Source organism: Ailuropoda melanoleuca, chromosome 1 (assembly GCF_002007445.2).
Source record: "Ailuropoda melanoleuca isolate Jingjing chromosome 1, ASM200744v2, whole genome shotgun sequence".
In the NCBI taxonomy this organism is placed as follows: Eukaryota; Metazoa; Chordata; class Mammalia; order Carnivora; family Ursidae; genus Ailuropoda; species Ailuropoda melanoleuca.
The window spans coordinates 108,488,170-108,504,554 of record NC_048218.1 but is presented as its reverse complement, the minus strand read 5'-3'; the positions used below and the strand labels follow the sequence as shown (position 1 = coordinate 108,504,554).

The following is a 16,385-nucleotide window of genomic DNA, read 5'->3' as shown; positions in this document are numbered from 1 at the left end:
GGCCTCTGTGACCACACATTTCATCTGAGAAACGAGAGGGAGACAACATGAGCGCACTCTTCCAAGGGCCCGGATTGAATCCTGCTTTGTTTTCGTGTGCGGCACAATTTGCAGGGACCAGCAGCCCTGCCTCTACGTCCCGTCCAGGGACTATTGTTAGTTTGCCTATTAGGTTCTCATTAGATTTTCAGCTGCTGCTCTGAGTTTTCTCTTTTTACAGAATAGAGAACAACCAGGGACTTGTTTTCTAAAGAAGAAAGCTTGGTGTTAGAAGTTTTTCAAACCTCTGAGAAGAGAGCGAGGTCAAATGAGAAAGTGGGGACCTGGCCTTCTGGGATCTCAGGCCAATTACCCACGGCGGGGAAGGTCCTTGTGCCTTCCTGCCCACTCCCAGCTACCACCGCTTCTGTGTTTAACGGTTGCATGAAGACTTCCAGCACCGGCTCCACTGGCCTGTGCTGAAATAAACATCCCCTTCATCGCTAGACTGACTTGTGGTCTTCTAGAAATTCTCCCGGTATGGGGCGCAACGTGGCTCAGTTGGTTATACGTCTCACCCTTGGTTTCATCTCGGGTCATGATGTCAGGGTCTTGAGATGGAGCTCTGCCTCGGGCTCTGCACTGAGTATGGAGTCTGCATGAGATTCTGTCTCCTCCTCTCCCTCTGCCCCTTCCACCACTAAAAATAAATAAATAAATATTTTTAAAAAATTCTCCAGGTATATTTCCTGAATGAAGGCGTAGGGACAGGCATCTGGAAACTGTGGACCACAGGTCACCATCAGAGCAAGTTACTTACCAGGGATACAAATAGTCATTTGCTTCTTATAAATTGTTTTGAAAGGGAAAAAGGTGTTTTTTTTTTTTTTTTTTTTAACGAGCACTTTCAGGACCTCTTGTATGGGGCCTAAGTACCCAGCAGCTGTGGTGAGGGGCCTGGTGGTATGTTCTGTCCCTCCTTGCTTCTTCCTGAGTACTTTCTTGAGGGTAACAGGTACGGGATAGAAGAAGAGTCCATTCCAGGCTCAGTTGTGGTCCTTGGTCAGCTACAGATGAATTTCATGGATAATTCAGGAAAAAGAAAATGGACTTGGGTCATGCTTTGTGACAGACAGACCAAAACCCAAGATGCAATGATACCATCATAATCCCAGAATGTAATGTAATTTTCATAATTGGGAATTAGTGCTTAAAGACACTAAAGTTAGAAACAACAGCCCCAATGAGTCATTTTGCATTAAGTTTACTAGGAAGAATCATTTTTCATGATTCCTCAGTGGTCCCAGCAATTATGTCTTTGAAAGTACTGCGTTTCCTTTTTTTTTTTTTTCCTTTTAGAGGTTTGCAAATTTTGACCAACAGGAATGGATAAGACTGTGCTTTAAACAAACTTAAAAAAAAGTATGTTGGTACTTTTTATCAATGCCCATTTAATGCACTATCATCTTAGGAAAGTGATTCCAGCTCTGTTTCTTCCTATCTCTGGCAACAAATGGGTGGATATATCAGAGATGGTATTTGTATGAAAATATAATCTTCATACCTTTTGATTCCTCCCTGATGGAGCAGACAGTTTATACTTAATATGCAGAGAGTGGAACAATTCGTCCATTCTAGTCAACCCAGTTCCCAGGGGCACCTGGTGGTTCAGTAGGTTGAACACCGGCTCAGGTCCTGATCTCAGGGTCGTGAGATGGAGCCCCTGTTGTAGGGCTCCTCGCTTAGTGGGGAGTCTGGGATGCTCTCACCCTTTGCCCCCCACCCCATGCTTCTGTGTAGGCTCTCACTCTCTCTCTCTCTCAAATAAATAAATAAAATCTTAAAAAAAAAAAAAGAACCCAGTTCCCACCAGGTGAAACAACCTTCCAAAACCTTCCTTCTGCTCCCCTTCCTTTCCAGCCTGTACCCTTAGCACATCATTTGTAAACATTGTCATGGAGGGTTTGGGTGCTTTCATTTGTGCGTCTGAAAGGATGGACAAAATTAACCATTTCCAAGTGACCAAAGCAAGTCTGCTCCCTTCCTTGGAAGACTGCAGAGTATTTGCCTTTCAGTACATTAGATCTACAGCTACATTAGTTGTCTCTGTGTTTTTAGATTTTGCAAAAGGAAACTGAAATCCAGCAAGTCGTATTAGGAGCCCATTCAAAAAGTGAACAAAAAAGCAAATGAAAACAACCCAGAACGACGTGGTGTATTTTTCACTTTGCGTTTTGTAGGCATAAGTCCCTTCTTTATAATTTGCAATTTTTTCTGAGAGGTGGTGGATTTTCACTTCAGAGGCAAACAATATCATGACAAGACAGCCGCAGGAGCCTGTAACAGAAGGAACAAACAATGTGTTGGCAGAAATATTTTCAGATTGTAAGGGACAGGGAAGAGGGTCAGTGCGCAAACTAAAGAAAGCCTTTATCATCATCCTCATTTGCATTCTTCTGCAAAAATATATCATTTCAAATTGGTAATCATGAGCCTGATTCTCCAACTGATGGGTGGAAGGGCCTGGGTTATGTCTCTGAGGGAAGCAGACTTGGTGGGGGTGGGGAGGGTAGAATCTAGCTGATCTCACCAAGACTGGGAGATGTTCCTCTCTGTGTGATGAGAAGGTTGAATTGCTGGACATCTTAAGATCACAGTGTTGGAATGAGGTTACAAAGCAGCCACTGCTATGATGTGGTTTTAAGAGAACAAATTTCTCTATACTTCACAGGCCACATAGGAAAAATGTCAGTCATACAGCCCCCTTGTGAAAGGGCCTAGGGCTTCTTTCGGAAGGGCTACTTGACTTCCCCTCTCCTCCAGCTCCCACCTGGCCACAGATGCCCACAGGAGTCCCTGGGCAGAGGGAGCCATAGATAAGGTGTTGAGGCAAACAGTATTTGTTCTTCATGTTTCTAACAGAACTCAGGATTTTTACCTAGACATGTGGCTGCCTTGAATAAAGGCTACTTGTTTGTTTGAGGAGGGGTGGAATGTAGGGGCAGGAACGTTTCCTTGAAGTCTTCATGTATCAGAGCCCTGCCCTTTCTTTCCCCCCTTCCTCCACCCTATAGTTGAAATATGGATGCAATGGCTGGAGCTCCAGCAGGCATTTTGGAGCAGGTGGCCTCAGAAACGCAAGCCATGTGCTATAGAAAAACAAGAAAGGAGGAGTCTGGATCCCAGACACCTGGAGCTACCAGACCAACCCTGGATTTCAAACACTAGGCTTTTATGGGAAAGAAAAATAAATCTCTATTTTGTTTAGTCCACTATTATTATTTCCCCCCCCCATTTACCACTCATTGGTAGCCTAATCTAAACTTAACTGGTACAGCTGAGGTCTGGGGTGAGCTCTGTGCAGGACAGAGGCACTCCATACTGATTGGTGCCTAGAAACTCTAACAGGCCCTCTCTCACTGCAGATGGAGAATGGGAGACCCCCAGATGGGTGGATGGCACAGGGGGGCAAAGCAGGTGGCAAGATCTGGAGCACAGTGGAGAGCCAGGATGCAAGGACTGCTACAGCTGGTGTTGCATCCCAAGCCACCACACTGGGCTTCCGGCTAATAGGAGACTTGCTGAGCTGGTCTTCTGACTTAGGTCAAACTGCTTTGGATTCAGACCCTGATTCTTCCACTTACTCTGTGAGATTGGGCAATTTTAATCTCCAAGTCTCAATTTTCTCATCTGTAAAATGTGGATAATAAAGATGATGCCCAATTAGCATTTGTTATTAGAATTGACATATAAATGCTTACTAATTGGTAGCTTTTCCTATGAATTTTGTGTATTCCTTTCCTCTCACAAGTCCTTACCATAATCCCTTATCCCGCCCCACCACACACCAAAAAAACCTGACTGTATCAGATAGGCCCCCCCAAAAGAGTGCATCACAGCACCTTGCTCCTCCAAATACTCTCCCATTAGGCTTACGACTCCTTTAGGAGGGGTAAGTGCTTTTTGCTCTTCAGTTGCAGTAATTCAAACACCTTGGGAACAGCAATATAGTGGCTTAAGTTCCCATTCATTAATTCACTCATTCATTTACTGGATTCGACTTGTTAGGTGCCAACCACGGGCACACTGGTGGAGATTTAAACGTTATAGAAAATGGATATGGTTTCTCCTCTAACAGAGAGTATAATCGGACAGGTTGGACAATTATAAACCAATTGCAGTGAGTTTATGTTATAGCTACGGGTACAGGTGGCTGTTACTGAGAGGATAGATAGCATCATGGAAGGTTCTCTGGAAGTAGCTGTAGGAAAAGTCAGCCGAGTGAAGGGATGCTGGACTGTGTGGGGAGAGTGGTCTGGACATGAGTAGCTGTATGCAAATGATGGCCCCATTCTTTTCCCAAAGGCCAGGTTTGGGCTGAGATAGAGGTAAGAGAATGGATCGTGTGAGGGTAAGGGCTGAGGGGTGGGGTGAGCAGGGAAGGAGAAACCACATTTCTTCTATTTTAGAATTTCTCATAGGATTGATCCATCAGCCTGATTGTCATCCTAATATACCCCCAAATAATCAAATGATCTAGTTTTCTTGAAACTTCACTTCTCGCTGGCCTCAGAGCAGTCGTTGAGAATATTCCTTTGTAAAATTTGTCAGCCTATTTTTGTATTCTGAACTTAAAACCAGAGCTCTCCCCTGGCAAAACCGTATTATTCCTTTCTTGTTAGATCCAACAAAAAGGCTGCAATGCTGTTTTCTCTTTATCTTTTATTTGAAAATTGTGGAGTAGATGCCATTGCTTTTACCAAAAGAGGCTTCTTTGTCTGAGGAGATGGTGAATTTCAGACAGAAGCGAAACACTGTATTTCCTTAGTGCTTGAAAGGAAAATTCGAGCTCGGTTTCCTTTTCAAGTTGTTAAATATTTTAAAGGTACTACTTTGTTAAGGAGACAGCATCATAGTGAGACTGTATTTCAGATTCCCAAAGTAAAGGTTGTTTGGGGTATCTTCAGACTCACAGCCTTTCACCATAGCTAACCATCCGAGCGTGCGAGCCCCCAAAACAGAGTGCATGGTCCAGTAGTTGAGAGGATGGTCTGGGATTCTGCTCTGGATTCTGGAGTTGACCAGGAGGTCACCCTTGTCGTTTCAGAGACGGAGCATAGTGACCTAGCTTGAGTTTCTGCCACCCTCATGACTATGAAGAGATGCAAAGGGAAACCACTCACTGTGATATTAGGATATCGTTGCTTCCCTCTGTCCATGGCTCTAAAAGAGATGTGGGACCAAGGATAACTACAACTTATGAACCAAAAGATATACATGAAATGTATCTTCTCTTTGTGGCCTGGCTACTAGGCACACAGAGAGAGGTGTGTAAGGGATGGGGGTGATGGTGGAAATAGGGCTTAGCACTTTTCTAATATGTCGTTTAGTCCCCAGCAAGGGGCTTGTGCTGTGGCTCCCACATTTGGAGGGTGCTGCTCTCTCTCTCTTCTAGAAAGACCCCTTCCCACAAGGAGAAATCCTTGAAGTCAATGGGATGAGCCCATCTTCAGTCCCTGACCCACATTCCAGACCACACTCCCAGGACCTGGGAATTCCTTCCCCACACAGCTCTGAGCACATTTCCAGGACTGCATGTGCAGCTAATCTTCCTCGGGTCAGTCCTCCCAAGGGCAGACTTTGTGGCTGGTGCTGCAGAGACTTCAGGGCCAGCTATTTCAAGGGCATGGTCCGAGCTTGCATGCTCAGGCGAGTGTCCACACATGTATACTTGAGGCCCATTACAGTGTGGGTGGAACCCAGCAAGGGGAAGGAGATAGACAGACAGGGGCCAGCTGTCCTCCATCACCACATTCGGGTCCAGAGTTCTAAATGTGAATCTGGCCTTCCAGGTCCTTACGGGGAGATGTTTGTCAAGGCAGAAGGATAAAACATGTCCCATTGAATAGTTTATTAGCTCATAACTTTTAAATGTTTGGACATGGGGTAGATGGGCTTTCATTAATAGTCTTGCTCAGGGCCTCACAAATGCTAGGATCAGGCCTGCATGCCTCCTTCTTCCTTTTCCCAGTGATCCAGGCATACCAGGAGTCCAAACTCGGCGGGGGCCATTGGGACAGATGGCTCACCTGTTCATCTGACCAACACTGCTCCAGCTCATAAGAAAGGTTAGAGTACACTAGACGTAGGAAAGCCTGCCAAGACGTGCTCCAGCTAGAATTTGGAACGTAACCAGGCACAGGACCCAGGTTTTGCTGCTTTGCTTCTTCCCCAAAGACCAGCCATTTTCCTTTATGTGTTTGATTGTCCTGCCATCTGGCTGGTACTGTAATATTTTTCCCCCTGTAATGACTGATTACTGAGTTAATCCCTGACTGAAAAGGATAGCTGAGTTATAGGACTGTCACACAATGAATTACCAGTCAATTAACAAACATTTGTAATGTGCTAGACACTGCACTCTCATGACTGTCCTCTGGCAGCTGTCTGGGGCTGCAGAATTGGATGCTTCTCTCCTCCAGCCCTTACAATATAGGGAACAAAGGTCACAGCCAACAAGAAAGCTGCCTCTTCATCCCTGGCTGACCCTGAAGCTGACTATGCCTTGAGGGGTGGGAACATCCTGCCAGGATCCGTGGGAGTCCAGGGGACCAGGGGTTTCAGTGCAAATGTGTCCTCGAGGGTGAAAAAAAAAAGCTCTGGTACATTCTCCTGTTATCACTAAGATTGTATTTTGGGAAATAATAAATTAGAATTTCAATTCCATTTAAAGTAATGGCCAACATTTCCAGAAAGCGGGCACATCATCTTTAAACTCTCTTATAGATGACAAAATTAGAGGCATTCCATTTCCTCTACAGAATGATAAATTGATCATTTCCTTCTTTAAGGAGTCTTGAAAGATGATAAATGGGGGTGGGAAAGCCACAGCTTTGCAGGTGTGGGTACTAATTTTCTGTGAAATCGTGCAATCTCAGTAGAGAGCCAGCTAGCAAAGGTGAGGTCTCCAGCAATAATTTCTTCTGCAAATGAAAGCAGTTCTGACTCCACAGTGGTACGGAGACCAATGGCTGCCATCCAGAAGAGAGGCAGAGGGACAAGTAAAGCAAGTTAATACCTAAGAGTAGATTTTGAGGTCGTGATGGGGAGCAATTTGGTCCTGTGTTTCTGAAGAGCGGGTGTGGATGGAGGAACACCACCAGTTGGGTCCAGCTTTTTCTCCTTGTCTTCTGGACTGGAAAGTGGAAGAGCCAACATCTGACTTACCTTTTACAAATGTCACGTTAGTGAGAGTGGTGGTTTGTGCAAAGAAGAAATGATCTAAAAACACAGTCTTTTTCTGATCTGAATTGCCTTTCGGAAAAGGAGACTACCCTTCGTTGTCAGGAAAGACACGGAGCTCCTTCTGCTTTACTCTTATTCAACAAGTATTTATCGCGTACCTACTGCCCTGTTGTGGGTGCAGGGATACATCCCTGGATACACCCACAGAAATCCCTGTCCTCGGGGAGCTGCCAGTGGTGGGGACAGTGGAAAAGAGGCAATAAATAACAAGATAAGCAAGGGCATTCTAACGCTTATCAGAGTGTGACATGCACGAAGGAGAATAAATAAAGCAGAGAAGGGGTGGCCAGGGGAGGCCTCAGGGAGAAGATGATATTTTAGTGCCTCTGGAAGGAAGTCAGGGAATGAGAAAGTAGATATCTGAGGGGAATAGCATTTCGGGGTGAGGGAACAGCCTGTGCAGAGGCCCCAGGTGGTCTGGGCCGAGAGAGGCAAGGAGCCAGGCAGAGGGGAGTAAGAGAGGTGAGCTGTGGAGAGGAGGGGGCAGCGGTGGGGGGGAGCGGGATGGGGTGGGCACGTCAGGTGGTGCTTTGGAGGTCCTAGCAAGGACTTGGGCTTTGACTCTAGATCAAACAGAAAGGAAGACACGTGTGCACGTTTTGCATAGGATGGGAGTTTGTTTGCCATTGTGATGGAACAAGATTGAGCATCTGCTCGCACAGCGTCATGGCCGGGTTCGGGGCACAGTGAGTTAGACGGCTCTGTTCTGGCTTCTTCAATGTTAGGAACCTGGACTACCGTCCTCTCGCTACCCTGCTGCCACCTGCGCCTCGGAACAGGAGCCCTGGTCCTTTGCCATCACGGGCTGGCTAATATTACTTCTCTCCTTCTGTGGCCTCCTTTCTAAAGTCTATGCTGAGAAACTAGTAGAATGTTTTCATTGCCAACTCTTCCTACCACCATCAGGTCCGGTGGCTCTGATGCCTGGACATCCCTGTGTATCTGCTTCTTGGACTTTGGGTGACAGCTCCTCCATAAGGACGGAAGTAGATAGTCTGTGACCACCAGCTGCTGAATAACATGCCCTAGACATAGTATAGAGGCCGGGATATTACGAGTACTAATCCTGATATATAGTCTAAGCTGTCCTCTATTTTTGTCCTGCTCTTTATTTTCCTGTCTACGTGTTTCATGTGTGACTGTGTTTATTTATGTTCTCTGCCATAGTTGTAATGATCGTAATTAATTAAGCCCGTATTAGGAACATCCCCCTTTTATTTATTTATTTTTTAAAAGATTTATTTATTTATTTGAGAGAGAGAGAAAAGAGCAGGGGGAGGAGCAGAGGGAAAGGGAGAGAGAGAATCTTAAGCAGACTTCACGCTGAGCATGGAGCCTAATGGAGGGCTCAATCTCATGACCCTGAGAGTATGAGCTGAGCCAAAATCAAGAGTCGATGCTTAACTGACTGCGCCACCTAGGAGCCCCAGGAACATCCCCCTTTTAAAGGAAGGCAGTTATCGTATTTGTTTGCCTTGCTTGGTATAACTCATAACGTGATGCTCTGTGTAAGAGAAGACACAATAAATACAATTTGCAGTAAGTCCGCATTTTGGAAGTTTTCATCACCTCTAAAAGGCCTGAGTCAATACCTTTCATATTATTTTCAAAGAATATTCACTGAACGATCTAGGATGTTCTGTGATTGATCCATGGCAAGGTTTCTACCTAGCCTGCTCTCTTTTCCTTGCAGATCTGGGACACCACCATCAACTGGGAAACTTCTAGAATGGAATATAGAAAGGCAGACACTCATATATCAATGCTCCAGTGTGAAACTATGGATCCAGTTACTTCTATGCTCAGCTGCTTCTTTGCCTCTCTCTCTTTCTCTACTTCCTTAATTTGTGTACATCTTTCTCTCTCCTGCTGTATCATAAACCTTGAGAGAAATGTTTCCCACCCTGTTTGCCCCATTCTGCCTTCCCCTCCCATTTCCTCTCCCATTTATGCTTTCAAAATGCTCACCATTCAGCCATACTCTTGAAACATTCCCATCTTACAGCCTCTTGGTTTTCCTTCCTCCTGTCTGGACACACATAGTCAGTGTCTTGGCTGGCCCCTCCTTCCTCCCACAACCCAAATACGAACCGACCGTGTTCTTCAGGGATTGGTCCCATGCCAGTTTTTCTCTCTCTACATTCTCTCTCTAGATGATCTCATCCATTTCCATTGCTTTAAATAATATCTATATCCTGACAACTCCTAAATTTATGTCTTTTGTCTAGACCTCTTCTCTGAGCTCCAGACTCATATATCCCACTGGCTATTTGCCATATCTACTTGGATACATCCTAGGGTCTTAAACTCGACATACCACAAATAGAACATTGATTTCTAGTGCTAAGCTCCTCCTTCAAGCTCTTTCTTGCTTGAAACTCTAAGTCTGTTCCTCCCCTTGTCTTATTCATCTTGGTTGATGCCACCACTGTCTACTTGCTTAAGCCACCTGCAAAAGGTTTTGGATTTAGTCTCAAAATATTTTTAGAATCCATTCATCTCTGTCCATGTCCAAGGCAATAGCCTAGTCTTTCACCAGACGTTTCTTAAAAGGTGAATCAGCTATCCGACATTTTCTTAAAATCTGAAAGCTTCTCAATGCAATGAGAATCAATTGTAAAAGATTTACCATGGCTTTTGAGGTCTGACATTAATTGGCATCAACAGGTCTTGCAAATGATTTTTTTTTCTTTTGGGCCATTTCTCCCTCATTACCTACTCCAGGCACATGGGCATTCTTTCAGTTCCTATGGAAAGCTGACCTCTTTTTCTAGAGTGTTCACGTGTGCTTTCTCCTCTCCTTAGGAAAGTCTCTGGGGTCTTCAGCTCCTTTGTGTCCTTGGAACTAGTTGCTGACCACCGCATCAAAGCCCCATTCCCCCTTTCCCTTCATTCTCTGTTCTAACGGCACATTTATCACCCTTATTGGAATGATTGTCATCTTTAATTACTTATGTATGCTTTTGTTTGACTCTCCCACCAGACTATAGATTCCATGAAGGCAGGCCTGTGTGCCTGATTGATTGGTTGTAGTATCTAGCACCAGTGCCTATTATAATGGCGGCCACATAGTGGGTTTTCAGTCAGGGTTTGTTAAATAAGAGAGATGTATGCACCTCAGTCAGCGGTTCTCAATGCTGGTCACGCATTAACATTACCGAGAGAGCTTTAAAAAACGCTTGTACCCAGACTTCACCCCCAGCGACTCCAGTTTAATTAGTGAGCATGGGGCCTGGTGTCAACATTTTTAGAAAGTTCTTTAAGGGATTCTAGTGCATGGTCCAGAAAGAGAATCACTGCCCAAAATGAATTAAGGGGGACCATTAAGGTATTACTAAAATCCTAACTTGGGAAAGATTTCTCAAATCTAGTTTATAATTGACAAGATGAGAAAGAGCAAAGGGACTGAGTTGCATGTGTCTCGTGAACAATGACAGTGGACAGAAATGCAGCACGAAGAAGGCTGAGGAATGTGATGGACCAAACTGGAAGCCAGGAGAAGTGGAAGCAATATCTGGTCCAGGAGGGCAACAGGTTATCAGGCCATAGCATGAGCCAGCTCTGGTGAATCAAGCATTTGGTGGCCTAGTCCGCAGGTCTATTCCCTTTCCTTCTTTGTGTCCAGGGTCTGGCATGCACATTGGAACACAGAAGGGGATGCTCAGAGCACTGTTACTCTGGCTGTGTGGAAGGAAGACCCCTTCCCTTTCCTTCTCCCCCATCTTCATGCCTCAGGATGCCAAGCCTTGGGTCACCATCCAGCAAGGGGGTAGACAGTAGGCCCAAATGATAGCAGCACAAGGAAAGGGGGAATCTTGGGGAAACCAGGGGTGAGTGAGAGAGAGAAGAGAAAGGAGATCCCAGGAGGAGGGAATTTTCCCTGCAGACGGTGAGGAAGGCCACCTGGGTAGAGAAACAAGGGAGGAGACTCAGTGGAAGAGAGCTGCCCCTCCCCACATGCCCACCGTGGGCCAATAAGGGGGTCTCCAGTGGAGTGTGACTCACACGGGAACAAAAGGACTTCCTAATACAGGCCCTCCCTTCTTTGTATGTGACTCTGTTGGCTCAGAGTTACAGTGTTTGTGATAAGGCTGAGAGTCCCCATCCTCCCACAATTAGGGTGTAGAGCTGGGATCTCCGTGAATATTACAACTTCAGATAAACATTTCCAAAGCGCCAGGGGTTTCCGGTTACTGTATGTAGACTGAAGCAGAAGGAGGTAGTCTTTGATTCACGAGTGATCTGTTTACCCCAAAGGTCACCAACCATCAGTCCATTTGACCCTTAAGCATGTTTTTTCTCATGCACAGTTTTTAAAAAGTTATTGAAATTTTTCGTATTTAAAAAAATAAGGATTTGGGGCTTAAAAAAATAGATAAGGTGCAAGTACTAGGCCTTTTTCTTCTGTAGGACGGATCTGGAGCTGGCTCCTTCTTTTCCTGCTCCCCTTCCCTTCCTTCCCTCATCCACAACCTTTATTGAGGACCTGCTTTTGCAGCAAGTTCAAAGATAAATAAGATATAATGTAAGCCCAGGGTCTGTGTGTCCCCGCATATATTTCTGCGCTCAGGTTTTCTTTGCATTAGACTTGGCCGAGGGCCGAGATAAGATCTGGGACTTGGATTAAATTCTGCATTCTCTGAGTCATCCTGCTTTTCAAATACTGTTAGTTGGGTCGTCTGTTAGAACTGTCAAATAATTTGTCTTCCAAATGGGCTGCTCTTCTGAATTTCATTCAGAAGCTGGAGTGCAAGATGGTTGTGCCAGTTAATAAGTGGTTGTAGCTCGGCTTCGAACCAGTGCTTTTTTTGCTCTGCTTTGTGATGCTGGGTCAAGACTCCCCCGACTCTCTCGACTGGACTCATCGTCTGCCTCCTCAGCGGCTTCCCGTTCTGCTCTGTCAGTACTCAGCGCTGGGGAGGGGGACGAGTGGGATACGGCACTGGGGGACTTCCCAAGCCTTTTCTACACCCCCCCCACCACTGGTGTCACGTGACACTGTCATCTCCTCAAAGGTCTGACACCCAGCGCCCCGGCCTCTCTCAAGCACCTAGGTTCTGGTAACTCCAAATTCTTCCCTCGGTTCTTTCAGCCCTGGGAATGGCAGATGCTTTCTGAGATTACCATCTCCGAGTCACCTTAGGGTCTCCATTTCCTGTCGCCAGTCCTCTAACACCTGTTCCATCAGTTCCTGACAGCCCTGGCCCTCAAACCTGAGCTTGCATCAGAATCTACCTGAAAGGCTTGTTGAACACATTGCTGCCCACCCACCCCCCACCCCAGTTTCTGAAGCAGTAGCAGGTTTGGGGCGGGGCCGGAGAATTTGCTTTTCTGTCAAGTTCCCAGGTGCGGCAAATGCTGCTGGTCTGGGAATCCCACATTAAGAACCACTTTAGAACCCTGTGTTCCCTCGGTCAAAATAGTGTGTATTCTGTTTTCTGGTTGGCCTCTGATTGATTTGATGGCCTTCACTAACATAGCACACCGCCCAGATCTACCAGTTTGGTTTGGTATATTGGGGGAGAGGGGAGCTAATGCCAACATCTGCTTCTCACCTGGGCCTGCCCATGACATTGAATCACTGTCTCGGTCTGTCTGCACCTTGTACCTGCTCTTGCTCCTCTGCTCTTACCTCGAAACCTTCAGCCTTCCTTTACAGGTTTCATCCCGCCCCTCTCTGGCTCATGTCCTGCCACTCTGTGCGCCTGCTCTGCTAATCCCATCCCACTGGAGTTCTGATTTCTCTAAACTGTACTAAGTGCCCAAGCACACATCTCCTTCCGGGGTTGCTTTCTCAAGTCCACAAACATGTGTCGAATTGTTTACTGCGTGCAGAGCCTCATGCTGGATGCTCTTGCTGGAGATACACAGATGAGAAAGACTTAGACTCTGCCCTCCTAGGGTCTCCCTTTCCGCACGATTGAACACTGTTATCTGCTGGTGAGAAACATGGGGGAAATAGTAGCAGAACCCCCACTGGAGAGAGAACTGCTTTGGTGAAGCAAATTATTTGATTGGCAAGAAGCGGATGAGGTGAGGCCCCAAGAAGCGCGCTCAAGTCCGAGTGGGTAAAGACTGTACCACGCTGTGAGTGAGGGAGCCCGTTGACCCAAGGCTCTGTTTTCTAGAGGGGGGGCTCTGCAAGCTTGTGGCTGGCCTCGATTTGTGCTAGGGGAAGGGAGCAGTGGCCAGACACAGAAGGGCCTGGGGCCCAGGGGCAGCCAAAGGGTAACGTCAGAGGAGAAGGAAACGGACACATCGGGATTTTCAATCTACTGTTTGCTGGTGTGAGTTGTGACCTCTCTTGTCTTCCCCGTGGAAGCCTTTAGAGAACTGCAGGTGCTTCCTGGGAATATGACAGAGTACTAAGTCCTTTTGCAAGTCTGAAGTGGGGTGAAATCAGAGACCTCCAGTAGAAGAAGGGCTACGTGCAAGTTACGTGTACAGTTTTGATTTTCCCATGTTTCTCTTCTCCTGGTAAATGTATCCTAAGCACCTTGCGGCACTATCTGGAGTTTCTATGCTCTTCCATCAGCCTTAGTTATTGAGTAGGATGTGTTTATTGATGGACTGATTTCTGAGTTTAGAGTTTATTCTATCTCAGACACACCTATCATTACGCTACACAAAGTACCTATCAGCCTGAATATGACAACTCATGTGGGCAGAACACTGGTTTTTTACTTTTTTGGGATGATTTTTATTTATTTTCCTTATTGTGAATAAATACATGCACATTACTGAACATTTGGAAATACTAAAAAGTATAAGAAAAAGTGAAAATCACCCATAATTTCACTGCTCAGAGGTAACTACTATGAACAGAACAGATGAGTTCTCTGTGTGTGTGTGTGTGTGTATCTATAGGAAGGCTAGAAAGAATATATGTACAATATAAATATATATGCTGTCTATATATATAATCAAATTTGGTTCATAAAATCTTATTCTTATAAATCTTATATTTATAAAATGTTACACAGTTTTATTCACTTAATTTTTTGATACAAGCATACATCCTTTTGATTACATCTTCAAAGATATAATTTAATGCCAGTGTTTATCCATATAGACCATCACAATGTAGATCCCAAATTCCCTCTTGTTGGATAATTACATTTTTCCCCACTTTGGCAATCGTACCTAACGCTACGATGGACATCCATGTCTATGAACTGTCACTTACATTTAGGTAGACCTGTCTTTTGACACCTCGGGAAGCACATTTGTCTTTGTGTCAGAGTAGAAGTACTTGGAAGTAGAAATAGAATTTTGTACTCACCTGAAATGAAGCTCAAAAGATACAACCCTAGTGGACCATGCAGGGTTTCGAAGGGCTTGCCGAAAGCGTTGTACATGAAGAGGGCTGTTCCCAGCATGGTTAGAATGACCAGGATTGTGGAGAAGAGGATGACGTTGATGTGGATGCTCGCGGGGATCACTTGGAGCAAATCTGGGAAAACTAAAGATGAAACCAAGATTAGAAGACGTTTCATTAGTGGTCGTCGGTGAATGTAATTTCAAAAATTAAATCCTTCTTTGTAACTTCAAAAATCACTAAAATCCTTCAGATGAATACATTCTCACTTACTAATTTACGAGGGGTTTAGAAGAAGGTTTAAACACAGGATTATTTTATAGAACTCACTAGTAAAGACCAACAAAGAAGAGATTTGAGGGAATTGTTTCTGCCCTTGGTCATATGTAATCACTTAGATAAACAAGTGCTGGTGTTATAACCAAACACTGTGCATGTTGATGACCAAACTTCTAATGACATTTCTCAGTAGCCATTTTTTTAAAAAAAATCTGTCTTGAAAGGACATTTTCAGTTTGAGGATATTTGGAGGAGTCCAAACATCAGGAAGTATTTCTGTTTCCTTTGCTCCAAAAAAGAAAAAAAATTGTTTCTAGTCCACACCAAGATTTAAAAATGGGGTATTTTCAGTCAACTTCAATATTTTGATGTCGCATAAGCTGTGGGAAAATAAATTTCTGGTGATACAAGAAATATTTTCCATTTAGAAAACATGCCAAATCTATTTCTAGATTTTGTGTTCAGGGCAAGTTTTTCTTGTTTGCAGAGGAAATGAAATACTTTATAAATGTAGGGTCTCTCTTATCTGGTGAGGCATCAGTATGCTTAACATCAGCAAACCTGGCAAGACCAATCTGGGGAAGTTCAGTCCATTTAGTTTCCCAAACATTTATCAAATGTTTCTTAACTTATTTACTGAGCACCTAGTATGTGCCAGGCATTGTTCAAGGTGCTGGAAATAGAGCCATAAAACAAGATAGATAAGGTCCCTGTTGTCTCGTGGAGATTATAACCTAATGGGAATAAACAGACAATCAATAAATTTCGTAGCTAATCCCCAAAGATGGCCACCACCAATTCCTTCCCTCCTACTACACACATGGCACTTCTCTTTTAGAGGAATTTATTTCTCAATCCCCTTGAACCTGGGCTGGTTTGTGACTGCTTTGGCCACCCTAATACGGCAGCAGAACTAGAGCGTGCCAATCCCAGGCTAGCCCCTAAGAAGATCAGCCGTTCCTATGTCTTTTCTCTTGGAGGCTTGAGCTGCCATTCAGGAAGTCCAAGTTACTTTGCTGGAAAGAAAGGCCACCCAGAGGAGTACCAGGCATGGGAGGGAAGAGTCTTGGACGTCCAGCCCAGAAAAGCCTCTGGGTGACTCCAACCCCAGCTGCTGCTTAACTGCAACCCAATCAAGACCTAGGCAGTTGAACTAGTAAATTTTTGTTGTAAGCCCCTCAGGTTTGGGGGGCGATTATGCAATGGTAACAGTAAGACACTTTGACAGAGCGCTGCTACTATGGAGAGACGAAACAGGGTAATGGAATTTTGAGTGAGTGAGTGAGTGGATGTGGGGGGTGAGCAGAGTTACACCTGAGCCGGTACCTGAATGCCGGGAAGGAAGTGGCTGTATAAATATCTGGGGAAGAGCAGTCCCAGGGAAAGGAACGCAGCTGGGGCAGCAGCGAGCTGAGCCGGTGAGCCTGGTGAGTGAGAGGAGGTGGAAGTGGGATCCTGAGGCTGGGATCAGACTGTTGCACCCGCTGGGTCCTGGTCAACTGAC

General features: G+C 45.2%; 1 protein-coding gene across 1 annotated transcript in view; it reads right to left on the bottom strand.

Moving 5' to 3' along the window:
• Positions 1–2,050: 2,050 nt before the first annotated feature.
• CLRN1 (clarin 1) overlaps positions 2,051–16,385 on the bottom strand; it is a 35,013-nt gene continuing 20,678 nt past the window's right edge. The window contains exons 2-3 of the mRNA XM_002916343.3: positions 14,567–14,746; positions 2,051–2,316 (exon numbers count right to left, since the gene is read on the bottom strand). Of these exons, the coding sequence (XP_002916389.1) occupies positions 2,051–2,316; positions 14,567–14,746 (446 nt within the window). The remainder of the gene's footprint in view (positions 2,317–14,566; positions 14,747–16,385) is intronic.